The sequence below is a fragment of the Ursus arctos genome, unplaced genomic scaffold (assembly GCF_023065955.2).
Source record: "Ursus arctos isolate Adak ecotype North America unplaced genomic scaffold, UrsArc2.0 scaffold_34, whole genome shotgun sequence".
Taxonomy (NCBI): domain Eukaryota; kingdom Metazoa; phylum Chordata; class Mammalia; order Carnivora; family Ursidae; genus Ursus; species Ursus arctos.
In genome coordinates this window covers 14,506,587-14,522,973 of record NW_026623030.1, presented here as the reverse complement: position 1 = coordinate 14,522,973, position 16,387 = coordinate 14,506,587, and the positions used below count along the sequence as shown (strand labels likewise).

Sequence of the window (16,387 nt, the reverse complement as noted above, 5' to 3'; positions counted from 1 at the left end):
AACCTCCTTACTCATTCGTCAGACCGTTATAGAGCAATCTAAAGTCCCGGAACACCTGGCACCAGAGGTGAAAGGACATCAGTGTGCCTTCTTTTTCTCACTAGAAAGCCTGAGCAAAGATATCCCTGTCAACATTTGCCCCAACACCAGAGCCCCAACCCTGCTGCAGTCGGAAGTCCTGAACACAGCGTGTTATTACCACACAAATGACAAGTTCAAAGGGTCCAGTCTCAAGACGGAAAACACACCAAAATCATCAGTCCTTATTTTAGCTTAAGACACACACACAAACCAGATAAATTAAAATATTAAAATGATGTAATGCATTGCCCATCTACTAAATCTCTGAAGGATACTTTTCCTCTTACAAGATTAACTTCAATATGAAACATTAAAATGACTGTTTACCTTTCCACATAAGTAGATGATACTGGTGTCAGGGTCATAGAAGGGCAGCAACACCCCATTGCTAGTGTCCATTTCATGAAGAGCGATTGGTTCCTGCATATTTTTCTGGGAAAAAAAATACAAATATATATACACACACTTTTTCACAAGGTGAATCATTCTTTTATCCCTAAATTATGTGAGCAATCTCCTAGAATAATGAAAGGTTGAACAATGCACATATAACATTCATACATGTAAATACCAATTTCCCAACCCACTGAAAACTGTGTCAGTTTGAAAACCTCATCAATGTACATATCAGTGTGATTCCATGATGAAGATAAGAAAGACAACCCTTCTCCTTTGTGACTTTCTTTTTTTTTTTTTTTTAAAGATTTTATTTATTTATTTGACAGAGATAGAGACAGCCAGCGAGAGAGGGAACACAAGCAGGGGGAGTGGGAGAGGAAGAAGCAGGCTCACAGCAGAGGAGCCTGATGTGGGGCTCGATCCCAGAACGCCGGGACCACGCCCTGAGCCGAAGGCAGACGCTTAACCACTGTGCCACCCAGGCGCCCCGACTTTTTTTCTTTTTAAAAAAATGTATTTATTTAAAGTAGGCTCCATGCCCAATGCAGGGCTTGAACTCATGACCCTGAGATCAAGAGTCACACACTACTGACTGAGCCAGGCAGGCACCCTATTTTCTTTTTTAAAAGAAATTTTTCTTATTGTAAATATACATTCTTCAGCTAAAGTTACAGAAAGACTATAAAAATCATCCCATATTCCATAATCCCACAGCCCGGTGGGTGGCAAAAACAATGACCATTTTTGTCTACTTCCCCCCCCCACACACACACTGAGATCATAGCGTATATTCAGTTTTGTTATTTTTTTCTTATGCTACTCTTAACATTTTCCTAAACATGACTATTTTAATTTAAACATTTGATCATATTCTTCATAAAATAAAGTTCAGAACTTGTTTCCCAAGTCCCAAACACTGGCTTCTTCATACTTTCTTTTTAAAAAAACCTAGTCAACATAGACTACTTGAGAGTATTAAGAATGCATTTTTATAATACATTTAGGCAATAAGTCTCCAGTGAGGATGAGAATGTCACATCCGATTTAAGACCAGTAGGGGTTCAGAAAACTACACTAAGAATCCTATAATCCATTTACCCACCCAAGGACCTGCTCAGAAAAGGGAGAAAGCTCAAGTGTAAGCCAATGGAAAGGCTGCGAGGGGCATACCGGGTTCCAGAGAGCCAGCTGCCGCTCACTCATGCGGCTGAAACCAGTGGTAAAGACATTTCCGTCAGCCAGAAAGATGGCTCTCATGGGTCTTGCTCCTTCATGTGCTTTCTCCTTCTCCTGGGGGACCAAGAACAATAGGCATATTATATTCAAACTGCAAAAAAGGTGAGGTGGGGTGGGGTGAGGTGGGAAAGTGGGGGGGCTCATACACTGAATCCAACCCATGTCCCCCATGCCATTCAAATTACCAGGTGTGCACACGTGTGTGTGTGTGTGTCTGTGTTTGTGTGTGTGTGTCTCCTCCCAAGATGAGAAAACAAAGAGACAATGTAATCTGGCCAAGGTCCCTCAGCTAGTTAGCAAGCAGGAATGCCAGGAGTTAACTCAAAAGCCTCAATCCTTTCTACCATGTCCTGCTGCCAACCCAAGTCCATGCTCTGCAAAAATAAAAAACATGAAAGGACTCTGCCAGATGTCTGTTTCTCAAGAGGATAACCTGAAAGTTGGATGTACCCTATGGTTTCTACCAAATTCACTGGACAGAAGGAAGTCTAGTTCAGTTAACCCCTTCCTTAATCTCATTTGCTCATTGAGAGTGCACTAATACAGTGAGGCCTGGAAGATTCTAGTGTTGAAAGCACTTTGTGCAGGGCCGGGCAAGTCCCCAGTGCTCAATAAGCACTAGTCATGACCGCTACCCAACTCTGAAGAAGTAAAACTGCCAAAGAACCAGCACACCCCAGAGAGAGGCATGTGAGGACCAGAGAGCAGGGCTGATGCAAGACATTCTGGGATCCAGCACCTACCGTTTCAACCCCAGCTCCAGCTCCAAATGCCCATCTTCTGTCATAATGGGTGACCTGGTGAGGCCTACTCTGAGTGGCAGAAACCAAGCCACTGAGCTGAAGAGACAACCTACGGCTTCTCTGTGAGGTACTCCGACGATGGTTGCAGGAAGGGGCAGGGATCAATTAATCAATACTCAGCACTAAGCCAGGAATGCAGTTAACTGTTTAGGTTAGCTGATCTAGACTTGTAAATTCTCAAGGACTCTGGTGAACTGATGAGAACTTTGTTTCTTTGTGAAAAATGGTCACCAAGTGAGAGATAAGATTTGTGTAAGTGCTGGAATGCACAGCTCTGAAGGGTGGCTGGGAGGCAGAAGCCTGTACAAGGCTCTGCGGAGTCACGGTCCAGCATCTGCAGACAATGAGGCTCCACTGACCAGGAGCGAGGCCTCTACAGCCTGCCTTCACAAGCAAAGTTCACACTCACTGAGTGCTACAAAGACAGGGGGTTTTGTCCTAAGCATACTCACAGCAACAATCTCTTGTTTCCTAGGATCGATTACTCTCACTTTCTTGTCTTTGGAAGCTGTGCAGATCAGACTGCCGTTCCGGTTCCAGCTTACGTTGTAAATCATGTCTGAATGCATATCGTCCAAGTTTATAAGGGCTTCCCCCGTCCCCACATTCCAGATGATGATGGCATTATCACAGCCTGAAAGCAAGCAAAGCCACATCCCTCAGAGATTAGAAACACCTGTGCAACAACACTTGAAAGCTACAAATACAGTGAGGAGACATATGCACGGAAAGAAAGACGCTGATTATAAGTGGCTCTACTTATTTGTTGGGAGTTAAAAACTCAAGTGGCAAAGAAAAAAGACATCTGTATAAAAGAAATGTGTTAAAGGAAAAATACGGCTTGCTAAGCTTGGGTTCATATGAAACAAACAAAAAGCAAAGACCAAAGAACTCTAAGAAAACAAAATCCTATGTTTTTTGAGTTAACTGGGGCTGGTGGACCCCATGTGATCTTATTAAGCTTCCTTTTCTAGTAAAACCAACATCAGAATGAATACAGTTTGTTTCTTCTCCAGCAGAACTAAAAATAAAGAGTTTAAATAACTGTTTAGAACACTCAACAAAAATGTGGGACAGCAAGTTATTCAAATCAATAATGCTGTAAAACATGGTCTTACATTAAAGAATGGTAAATCAAGTAAGCGGAAGGGAAATGCATGTGCTCAGAACAGATCTTTATCTTTAAAAGGGGAGAAAAATAGGTCAAGACTGGGCTGATCTAAGACACCAAAACTGTAATCAAGTAGGCATGTGGATTCAGAAGCTGATCCCTGAAGAGGACACAACGCTGATGCAGCCACACCCCTCTGCTCATCGACTGCACCTTGCTTCATCAGGCCCAGGACCTCTTTTTTATTTTATTTTTTTTAAAGATTTATTTATTTTAGAGGGGGCGGGTGGGGAAGGGCCGAGGGGGAGAGAGAATCCCAAGCAGGCTCCCTGCTGAGGGACTCGATCCCAGGACCCTGAGATCATGACCTGAGCCGAAGGCAGACAGATGCTCAACTGAGTCACCCAGGCACCCCACCCAAGACTCCTTTAAAAAGCAGGTGCCATTCATTGCTTCCAGGACATTAGTTCAAGGATAAAGCAAAATAAGGGATGGCTATCCTGAAGACAAATTCTTCCCAATAAGCCAATTTTGTAAGCACTTCAAAAAACTTAGCCACTGATATCCAGACACCTAAGTTGTCTATGGGCTAGAAACAGGAGACTGGAAAAAAAGCATGCACAACAGTAAGGCGGCAGCTGAACCCTGGGGTGAGCCCCGACCCTTCCTCTGCCTTGTGTCCCACAGGCAGACAGGTAACTTCAGCCACCATGGATGGATCATGCGCTCTTAAAATATGCACAACGCCGCCATCAACTGCTCTCCTTTGCTTGTAAAAGGCAGACTGGGGGTCAGTCAGCTGATGATGCCCTACGTTCGACCTTGATGAAAAGGGATGGCAGGAAAATTTCCATGATGAGGAATTCCACCTCTGGAACTGTTTTCTCTCCGTATCAGGCTGAGTAGAACATCAGGAGGGTTCCCAGGCATAGTTACTGGTGATTTTAACTAAAAGAGAGAATTCTATACAGCATCTTTTTTGAAAAGTAGTCCTTGGTTTCAATAGGTACCTGGTGTTAAGTTTTTAAATTTACCTAACAATATCACAAACACCCTCTATTCCTAGTTAAAAACTCAACTGCCCCCTTTCTTTTTACTGGTGAGGGGAAAGATCTTTAAAATTCTACTACTAACATTAACATTACTTTGTCGACAAATCAATTTTATTAAGGTATAATTTACACTCTAACGCACCATTTTAAGTATACATTTGCTAAATTTTGACAAATGTATATATTCATGTAGCCACCATCACAATCAAGATATAGAACATTTCCACCATCCCATGAGGCTCCCTGTGACCTTTGTATTGCTTCTATAAAAGATAAAATCTCAAATTGTAGACAGAGGACAAGATTTCTATAGGATAATACTTTACTCAAGTGGCAAACCGAGAACACTAAATCTTGGTTCGAGGGTTCTGCAGTGCTGTTTAACACTCTTAAAACAAACAAACAAACAAACAAACAAACCCCAGAAAACCTCAATGTCCCCAAATAGGGGCCTGATCAAATAAATGAAGGTACCCAGACAACGGACTGTTACGGCGGTGTTAAAAATATCACAGGCATGGGGCGCCTGGGTGTCTCCTGGTTAAGCATCTGCCTTCAGCTCAGGTCATGATCCCAGATTCCTAGGACTGAGCCCCACGTTGGGCTCCCTGCTCAGTGGGGAGTCTGATTCTTCCTCTGCCCCTCACCCTGCTCTCATGCTCTCTCTCTCCCTAATAAATAAAATCTTAAAAAAAAAAAAATCACAGGAACAACATTTAACGGCACATGGACAGGACCACAGGGCACCACTAAGCACAGAAAGCAAGTCACATGTAAGGTTTCTGAACCCATCTTCGTGAGTAAAATCACTTATGTATGTGCACAAAAGTATCTTCTGGAAAGAAACGTCAATGATGATACTCCCTCTGGGTGGGTGGCAGGATTACGTATGATTTTATCTTCCCCTCTTGTTTATATATTTTCTATAACATACATGTTCTACTTGTATAAGGAGAAAAACCAAAGTATCTTTTTAAAAGAAGGAGATTTGCCTAAGAGGATCACCCCAAAGTTGCCAATAACATTCAGAGCTGGCACCCAGGGCTCCTACCAGGGATCCTCCTGCTATATCAGGAATAACTAGAACTGTGGTCCAGGAAGGGCCCCAGCAGGAGCCATGAGTCTGCTGGAATTCTAGGTAAGAATGTATCTGTTCATTTCTCTAGGTGAGAAGTCTTGAGTCAGACTGCCCAAGTGGCCTTCACACACAGACGTGTGCATGTGGGCAGGGGGGCTGGCAGCCACCACACCTTGGCCCCTCACCGTCGACTCCTAGTGAGCTGCTTCAGATGTGCACAGCACACATTGAAACGCACTGGCTACTCTCCCCTCCCCCACTGCTTAGCTCCTACCTGCGCTAAGAAGTACATTGCGGGCAGTCGGATGCCAGGCCACGATGCCAACTCTCTTCGAGTGGCCTTCTAAAATCACCACAGGTTCGGTCAGGGAAAGGGTAAGTCCGTTTTCTGGGATCTGCCACACCTGTTGGGAAAGGAAGCAAGAGGGACCATATGAGGGATGACCTTTCACTGTCACCTCTCCTGTGACCATCCAGTTTGCTGACCTGTATAAACAGAACACATACTGGTTTTTGGATGAAAGGCAGAATATTGTACAACTACTCTATGCAGTTTTTTAAAAAATGGAGTAGGATATTAAAGATCAGAACATCCGTCAGGCCTACAAAATGTTGCCGCTCCACTTTTACTTAATAGTTAAGATTTTATTTTAAATTCCCTGTTAAGTTCAAAACTCTCCAGTTAAAAGTGTGCAAAAAAAAAAAAAAAATTGGAAGAGGAACAGGGAACAACTGAAGCACCCGTGATAAGTAGCACTGGGGTGACAGCCCCCAGCCGAGCCCTCGGTTCTGGAGGGGAGAGCAAACTCCACCCACCAGGGCTTGTGGGGGATGGTGCAGTTTTTAAACCATCGTGTTTTCTGTGATTTATTTGGAAAATAAAAATACACATAATAGTTTTGTAACATCTACCATAGAAATATCTTACAAAGAAAAAAAAGATAAACCAGACCTCACCAAAATTAAAAACTTTGCCTTTCAAAGAACACAATCAAGACAGTGAAAAAGAACATATAAAGAACTCTTGAATCAATAATAAAAGGAAAATAACCCAATTTTTAAAATGAGCAAGGAATTTAAATAGAACATTTCTTCAGAAAGATAGATAGTTACAGTCATTAGGGAAACGCAAATCTAAACCACAATAAAACACCAGTTCACACCCATTGGGAGGCTATAATCAAAAGACAGACAGTGAATGCTGGTGGATGGGGGAATCGGAGCCCCCACACTGCTGGTGAGCACGTAAACTGGGGCAGCCGCTTTGGAAAAGTCTGGTAGTTCTCAAATGGTTAAACACAGAGTTACTATATGGCCCAGCAAGATCACTCCTAAGGTAACCCAAGAGAAACGAAAATACGTGTCCACACAAAAACTTGTACGTGAATGTTCACAGCAGCATTATTCATAAAAGCCAAAATGTGGGAACAACCCAGAAGTCCAGCAACTGAGAAACGGATAAACAAAATGGGATGTATCTACACAAGGTAGTATATTTACCCACAAAAAAAATTAAGTACTGATTCATGCTAAAACATGGATGAAGCTTGAAAATACTACGCTAAGTTAAAAAAGCTAGTTCCCAAAGACCACATATTGCAGGACTCTGTGTACATGAAATGTCCAGAACAGAAAAATACAGAGAGACAGAGAGTAGACTAGTGGTTGCTTAGTGCTGGGGACGTGGGGGCAGTGATAGCTAATGGATACAGGGTTTCTTTCTGAGGTGATAAAATGTGCTAAAATTGTCTCTGGTGATGGTTTTACGTATCTGTGAATAAATTAAGACCATTAAGTTGTACACTTGAAATGGGTGAACTGTAGGTGAATTATAGCTCAATGAAGTGGTTTTAAAAAATCTTCTTGACTCGTGAAGACACACAGAAGATTCATCATATCTTAACTGGGGACATGCCTGGTTGGCAGAGGGGGATGGGAATGGAAAAAGCATTAGATGGAAGGGACAAGAGACTATGACAGTGTTAGACCAGAATTTTAACAGGTTAAGAGACACCCTCTAAGAAGAAAGAACCGATTCACCACAAAGCTGAGTAGCACTAAGAATCCTGTAGAAAACCAGACATTAAGTAATATTTAAGTTTGTGAAAAGGCTAAAGTTTGAAATAATTATCTTCTTATATACAGAGATTAAAACGCATTAAATAAGTTAATATATTTTAAATATATATGTATTTAAAATATATTAAACAATTCAAATGTATTAAGTGATATGTTAAAATACGTAAATTTACCACCAAAAAAGATTTTAAGGAACTAGTTCATGAAAAATTTAGAACTTGCCAGTGAAAAATCATGCTCAACAGTGGAACAAGTGAGAAACAGAATTTTCCTTTGTTGGGGATTTTTAAGGAGACAAACAACTGTCTGTTTTCAACTGCTTAGTGGAAGGCAGAGATCTGGATTAGATGAGTGTTTAAGGTTCAGCTCAGTTCTGTTGTCCTGCAAAAAATTAGAAGAAAAAGTTTGCCATCCTGAAGAACGGGAAAAAAATCACGAATTAAGTGATCATTCATTCTTACAGCTAAATTCTGCCCAGGCTAACTATAACCCCTTACGTCAATCATGGCAAAACAAACATGCCTTCTGAGGGCCCAAGCTCAGGACGTCACCTGATTTCCCCTGAACCCTCCTCATTCAGCAAATTTTAAACTAAAACTGCAGTTGTGAACAAGCATAGATGGCAAAAGAAAACCTACCTTGCCTCTCTCCGCCAGACACTCTAACCCGCGCCTCTGCGCTGGGGGTGTGGCCATCTGCTGACCAGCCCCAGCATTACAGGTTTGCTTTCATCCTGATACACACTATTTTTAGTGAAGGGTTTATGATTCGTGAAACACCTCCAAACTGAACGTAACTATCTGAACATAGAGCAGGTCTTGGGTTTTTTTTTTAACAGAAGGAATGGAAAACTGATTCAATCAAAGCCTAAAGTCTCAGAGAAACAATTACAAAATGGGACTTTAGTGACTCAACAGGAAATGCATTTTCCAAACTGAATTCTGACCCAGGCTTAGAACTGAAGGAGCAGTAACACCACCTGCAGACGGCACCACAACCGCGGGCTGCTGGCTTCTCTGACAAGGTCTGGAAACCTCTGCACCCTGTAATCCACCCTGATCACAATTAAATACTGTGTTTTCTAGATCCCTAATGAGGCGTGGAGTGATGGAGGGCTTTGTTTACAGCCAGCATTTCCAATCTTAAATATGAGGGTGGAAGCAGAGCCCCTAATGGGACTTCACCTTTTCCTGTTTCTAGCTTCTCCCTCATCCATGTTTTCCTTGGGGTGCAAGGAAAATTTAATGATGGAGCAAAACATTTATTATGTAATTTTTTAATGAGGAAACTGTTCCTTTCTTATCTCACCTTAGCAGATTCAATGGTTCCTAACCCATTTTAGCAACTTGGTCGCTCATTCACACAACACATCTCTCGCGTAGCCTCTAAGGAAGGCCTATTAGCAGGCAAGAGGGGAAAGGGTGACTACACCCAGGCTCTGCTGTCAAGGGGTTTACAGTCTAACAGAAAACAGAGACTTCTAAGAGACCAAAAATCAAAGACAAGTGGTATGATGTAGAGGCTTGGGGCATGGGCTCCAGAGCCAAACAGACCCTGGTTCAAATCCTGCCTGGGACATGTATAGTCATGGTCCTGGGCAAACAACTCAACATCACTGTGCACAGAGGAAACATTAGTACTTATACTTTCTAGGGCTGCTGTGAGGATTACACGAGTTTGTAAGCTCTAGAACAGTGCCTGGCATACAGTTAGTGCCCCCCAAACGCAGAGACAGAACAGTGCACTGGTTAAGAACAGTGGAGTGGTTAGAACAGACTGCCCATTTCCTGATTCTGCCCCATTATCAGCTGCATAACCTTGGAGACATTGACCTAAACTTTCTGACCCCTAAGATTTCCTCATCTATAAAATGGGAATAACAAATCTGCTTTCATTACAGGTTCATTTGAGAAGCAATGTGGTAATATGAATCTAAAGTATTTAGAATAACGCCTGTCATAAGGCAAGCTCTTCCTAAGTGTTAGCCATTGCCACTGCCTGTATTATGTGCCAGGAAACCCCACAGCGTATGTAACCAAAGCTATGCTGGTATAAGCCAAGGGCTGCACGAAAAGGCAAGTGTCATGAAGTTACCTTCTTGTTATCCAGTCTGGTGCATCCAGGAAGGCTGAGGGGATGACCTCTAACAACGAACAGGAGTTAGGTGACAGGAAGAAGAGGAAAGAAGGAAGGAGTAACACAGACCTGAGGATTTACAGCGGAAGGTGTCAGTGACTGGAAAGGTCTGTAAAACTAAATGAAAAGATGATGGAACGCTTCCCTTTGCTTGTAAATAAAGGTGGTGGTGTTCTGCACTGTGGACAGTGGAAAGGGCTGGAATACCAGGAAACTTTTCCACACAAAGCATGCACGCCGCTTGGCTGGTGCCCACTGGCCCTACTCACAGGTCTGTCGTTATGTGGCTCTCTGCCCTTTGCAGGGCTGTCTGAGGCTTCCAGGCAATGGCCTTCCTGTTTGGACTGAAGAGGTCTTGCCTCCTGAAGCGCAGCGACAACAAAGCAGAACCCCTACTTGGTACATGTTTAGCCTTCCTGTGCGTAATCTGGGATGCAGCCTGGTGTGGCAGAAAGGACGCTGGCTCCCAACAGAGCTAGGACTCTAATTGGCTGGGTTAACATTAAGAAGGGACTTCACTTCTGGGAGCTTCAGTTTCCTTGTTTGATATGGGGCCAGCATCGGCTCTACATACAGGCGTTAAAGGATGCATCAAAAGAGCTAAAACATTCCGCATACCCGAAGCACTCCCTGGTTGTGACGTACTGCAGAGTGACCTCCGACAAACCAGTTATCGCCTGTGCCAGTGTTTCCTACGCTGTAAAATGTGACGTACTCTTGGCCTTACTGTGTTGTTATGATGATTAAATGTGATCATGCACATAAGGGCTTATAAAACACAGATCGGTCCAAAAAAAATGCTTACCATGTTCACGATTATTTTTCTTGCTGTTTACTATGTCCCCGCATATATTTTTAAGATGTGAACACCAGGATTTCTTTCATGAGCCTTACTTCAAATTAATTCAGCCCTGTACCCAACTATTTAATTTACGTCCAAGATATTGTGTGTGAAAGCTCTAGGACATGCCTAGACCCATCAGCACAAATGAGAACAGCTCTGATTTCTACGCAGGTCTATTAGCTTTTCTCTGTTCCATGTTTAGCTGCTCAAGCCACTACTCTCAAACCAATCAGCTTTTTCAAAACCGTGTCAGTGAGTAGAGAGGAAAACAGGAATCAACCATCCTCCGCTGAGCCCAGACTGAGCATCTCAGCACGGCAGGGATAATAAGCTATCTCTCTCCTCCACTTGATTTTTTGCTTTGTTTTGTTTTTTAAATAATACTGTGTATTCCTGAAATTGTCTATTTGGACTAGACATTGCTATGGCAATGTTTTGTTTAAAAAAAAACAAAACAAAACACGTAATCAGTCCCAAGGGCTTCCAGATGAAAAAGCAAATCAATCAGTAAAAACTCATCATGGTTCTGGAAAAAAATACTTGAAGCACATGTTCAGGAACTAATGTATCACTGGAATCCTTTTCAACATGTGAAATTCTGAAAATGGAAAAAGGACAGTTTGAGAGAACAGTTCCAATAAGAAAAAAGTGGTGAATGGGGCACCTGGCTGGTTCAGTCAGGAGAGCACGTGACTCTTGATCTCGGGGTTGTGAATTCGAGCCCCATACAGGGTACAGAGAGTACTTAAAAATAAAATCTTAAAAAAAAAAAAAAGTGATGAAAATTAAGAAACTTGGGTTTTTTCGAAGAGTCATTCTGAAGTGCAAATCACTGATGGTTTTGTTTAAAACACAGTGCAAATTTAAAGCACACACAAAGCGTTTCCAAACACTGCTTCCCTACTTTAGTCACCCCCCTTGAACTTGCTACTGGTCTCGGCACTAGAGTTACAGCCATAAAAAGGGCTACTCCCCCCCAAAGGCCGTATTTTTTAAATGCTAAGGAAACCACTTCCAAAGGGAAAATGAAGAAAAGAGATGATCTTGAGAGACAGGAATAGGCTTACAGCCGCCGCGGCAGCCGCAGCGCAGCAGAACCCCCATAGAAGCCGCCTGAACGAACCAGGTCGCTAGGAATGACATTAGTTTGGGGAAAGTCAAGAACTGAGAGCTCGTTTCTGATGTGCCCAGGTTACAATAACCACTGGCAAACGGCCCAGATGCAATCTGCACAAAATGGAAATAACACGAAGCCCTGCAAAATGACTGAGGAATTCACTCTCATCACCAACTACAACATCACTTCCATTTTTTTTTTTTAAGATTTTATTTATTTATTCAACAGAGATAGAGACAGCCAGCGAGAGAAGGAACACAAGCAGGGGGAGTGGGAGAGGAAGAAGCAGGCTCATAGCGGAGGAGCCCGATGTGGGGCTCGATCCCATAACGCCAGGATCACGCCCCGAGCCGAAGGAAGACGCTTAACGGCTGTGCCACCCAGGCGCCCCTACTTCCATTTTTATTTCAAGGCAAAAACTGTATTAGGAGAATCTGTCACAGAAAAAAATGATGTGCAAAATAGGGAGTTTACTCTGTTGACTTCTAGTGTAAGACCGATTTGGGAGAATGGAAAAGTATCCATTTGAACTTCATTTGGGACTGGTCAGAACATCTAGCCAGAGACAAATAAGACAAATACTCTGTTTCCAAGATCTTTTCCTCACCCAGATTCTGGAAGAAACAATGACTGCAACCCACTGTTTGAATCAGCCATTTCTTAAATTTGTATTTGATTACTCCCTGCAGATAAGGAACAACCGTGAGTCAACACCATCACTAAGCTTAACTTGGCTGCTCTTTGTATTATTTAAAACAGTAATATTTTCTTGGAGCTAGACTTCTCCCAAGTAAAATACTTAGTAGCCACAATCTTTAAAACTATGAGAAAATATTGTTGAAGAAAAGAACTCACAGTATGAAAAGTCTGAAAACCCTAGAAACAGAGTATAATTTCCAGGAGGAAGATTTATACAATTGCTTTCTGCCAGTATAAGACACTGTTCCAAAAAGTAGTACATTAATGGTAAGCTACACCAATGTAATTTACTTTCAGATTGCTTAAAGAAGTCATCTGTATGAATGATAAAGAAGATGTGATGCGCGCGCGCACACACACACTGGAATACTATGCAGCCATCAAAAAATGAGATCTTGCCATTTGCAAGGACGTGGATAGAGCTAGAGGGTATTGTGCTAAGTGAAATAAGTCAATCAGAGAAAGACAATTATCATATGATCTCACTGGTATGTGAAATTTGAGAAAAAGGCAGAGGATCACAGGGGAAGAGAGGGAAAAATGAAACAAGACAAAACCAGAGAGGGAGACAAACCATAAGAGACTCTTAATCTCAGGAAACAAACAGGGCTGCTGGAGGAGTAATGGGGTGGCTGGGTGATGGACACTGGGGAGGTATGTGTTGTGGTGAGCGCTGTGTATTGTGTAAGACTGATGAATCACAAACCTGTACCCCCAAAACAAATAGTACATTATACGTTAATAATTTAAAAAATTAATTTACTTAGAAAATCTTAGTCTACTGTGTAGTGCTGTCTGTTCTTATTCATAACAAGAAATACAGCTAATTTTTTTCTAAATTAAAAAAAAAAGTCATCTGTAAAAGACGAAGGAATGTACCATTAGCCTAAACCTACAATCAAAAGGACATAACTGTCACTGAATCAATGATTGCAAAATTAACAAATCAATTCTTAAATGTTTAGCACTTAATGGAATTAGAACTATAAATACAGAAAGTTTTAAAAATAAATTTAGGGGCACCTGGGTGGCACAGCTGTTGAGTGTCCAACTCCTGATTTCAGCTCAGGTTATAATCTCAGGGTTGTGTGATGGAGCACTTGTGACAGGCTAAGATTCTCTTCCTCTGCCCCTCCTTACCACACACCTCCCACCCTGCTCCAGCCCTGCTATGCGCACATGCTCTTTCTTAAAAATAAATAAAATAAAATAAAATAAAATAAATAAATAAATAAATAAATAAATAACTCAATTCTTTTACAGTTCATTTGACAAAGTGGTTTTATTGTATTTTTTGACTGAATATTTGCTAAAGATATTCTTACTGCTATGAATCCACTATAGGTATACTGTAAAAACCACTAACTCGTTTTATATTTATAGATTCCTTCCTGTTGTTGTTATTATTATTTACCTGTAAGGCAACTGAGATTGAGGGCATGTTAAGTGGCCTGCACGCGCTCTGAACCCCCCATTTTGGGCCTTCTCCTACTAGAATGAGGCCTTGTTACACTATCTATCTGTAGCTCCTGGGTTACTACCAATAGCCTAGGCTTGGGAAGCTACTGAAAGCATCTCTGTTTAGATAGATAGATAGATAGATAGATAGATAGATAGATAGATAGATAGATAGGTGTTGGGGCACCTGGCTGGCTCCATTAGTAAAGCAGGTGGTCCCTGATCTCAGGGTCATGAGTTTGAGCGCCATGGTGGGCATGGAGACTACTAAAATAATAATAATAATAATAATAATAATAATAATAATAATAATAAAATAAAAATAAAACTTAAACATGGTGTTGTGTTTGAAATGGATTGGTCTATCATACAGTGTACTTTTACCTTCAGGAGAGCAAAGTGGAAAATGAGGTATTGAGAAGGTAGGGTAAGAGAAAATCAACTATTTCTTTAAAATTTCATTCCAATGCTAAGCTGTAAAAGCTTCTTGTAACTGCCCCAATAATAATAACAAATGATTTTGGGGGATATTAAATGATTAAAATATCAGTGCCTAATACTTAAGGGCTTAAGAAAACAAACTAGGAGGAGGATTTATCTCAAAGCATTATTTAGTTTATAGAATGTTCACTTTGGCAATACCAATAAAAGGGAACATTAGAAGATTCTGGAAGGATGGTGGCATCAGTGGCAAGCACAGTTCTGGGATCTTCTCAAGTGTCTCCGTAAAAACACAGAACAAACAGGAAACAAAACAAAAACCCAGAACTAGGTGATAACCCTCAAATGCAAGTGGGAGGAGGAAAGCCAACAGCCATATGACCGGCGTATTATGGGTTTCTGTGTGGAAAAACCATGGGGCAGCAATGGGGTGCTTCACAAACATGAGAGTACTAGGCCAATGTGAGAGAAGCAGTGGAAACTGGGAAGGGTTTTGCCCTCTCCCACAGCAGGAGAGGACAGGGACCTGAAACAGAAAGGTCTGAAGGGGCTGGAGCAATCTAGATCTCAGTTTAGGCCCCATACTGGAGAAGCGAACCAGAAAGGGCTCCTTTCTGAGACAGGACCCACAATGAGGAGAAATTTCAAGGAATGGAATCAAATCTGACAAGGATAGAAATAAGAGGGACAAAAGAATGAGAAAGGCCAAATAAAAGCAGGCCAGGAAATCCCAGAAAGCAAGTCACCACATTTCTGAACACTACCCGAAAAGGACAGAAGGGGGAGCTCTGTGCAGTTAGGTAGGCTATATGAACTGAGACACCTTCGGATCAACTAGACACTTATAAAAATAAGAAAAAAAAGCCAAGGCTCCCCAAATTACTATAAGAAACAAATAGAACAAGGCATAGAATAGTGTCCTATAGACAAGAGAAGAATGCTAAGAAGGTGTGTTCAAAAAGAAAAACAATCACTATTTCAAAACAAAATAAAACCAGAACTTGAAAAACTCAAAAGGTAGCAAAAACTTTTCAAAATTAGAAAAAGAAAAATCACTTTAGAAGTGAAGACTAACCAAGAAAGAACATATTATCAAAAGCATAATAATGCCCTCAAAGAAATAAAAGGTAAAAAGCAGAAAAAAGATTAAAGTTCTGAAGCTACTGTGACAAACACTATGTGTCAATTATACTTCAATTAAAAAAATTTTTAGGGGCACCCTGGGCGGCTCAGTCAGTTGAGCGTCTGCCTTCTGCTTAGGTAATGATCTCAGGGTCCTGGGATCGATCCTTGCGCCGGCCTCCCTGCTCAAGGGGTGTTTGCTTCTCTCTGTCACTCTCAAATAAATAAATAAAATCTTTTAAAAATTAAAAAAAAATTTTTTAATTAAAAAAATAAAATAAAATAAATGAACAAGAAAAAAGCTGGGTGAGAAACTCACCAATATTGAAGATAGGTAAAGAAGACAAAGCATGTGGATTAACAGGAGGAGTCCCTGAAGAAGAAAACCAAGGCAAGAAAACAGAACAAATACTAAGGACTATAGTTGAGAAAACATTCCTGGGAGGGAGAAAAAAGACATCTGAAACCCTATTACTGAAAGAACATACCACCAACCTAGGAATTCCAAGTCAGAATAACAAAAATATTCTAGCAAGATTAGTACATTCTAAGAAAAAAAAAAATCCTACGAACATCTAGGCGAAAAGAACATACGGTTTATAAGGGAAAGAGAACTGGATTATCTGATTTTTTTTTTTTTTTTGAGAGCAATACTTTATGCCAAAAGAAAATGGAATAATACATTTAGATACCTGAGGAAAAACTGTGAGCCAAGGATTTTATATTCAGAA

General features: G+C 41.3%; 1 protein-coding gene across 1 annotated transcript in view; it reads right to left on the bottom strand.

The window, feature by feature from the left end:
• Positions 1-16,387, bottom strand: part of CORO1C (coronin 1C) — a 74,366-nt gene that overhangs the window by 7,734 nt on the left and 50,245 nt on the right. The window contains exons 4-7 of the mRNA XM_026515052.3: positions 6,035-6,164; positions 2,972-3,153; positions 1,651-1,770; positions 409-513 (exon numbers count right to left, since the gene is read on the bottom strand). Coding sequence (XP_026370837.1) covers positions 409-513; positions 1,651-1,770; positions 2,972-3,153; positions 6,035-6,164 — 537 coding nt within the window. The remainder of the gene's footprint in view (positions 1-408; positions 514-1,650; positions 1,771-2,971; positions 3,154-6,034; positions 6,165-16,387) is intronic.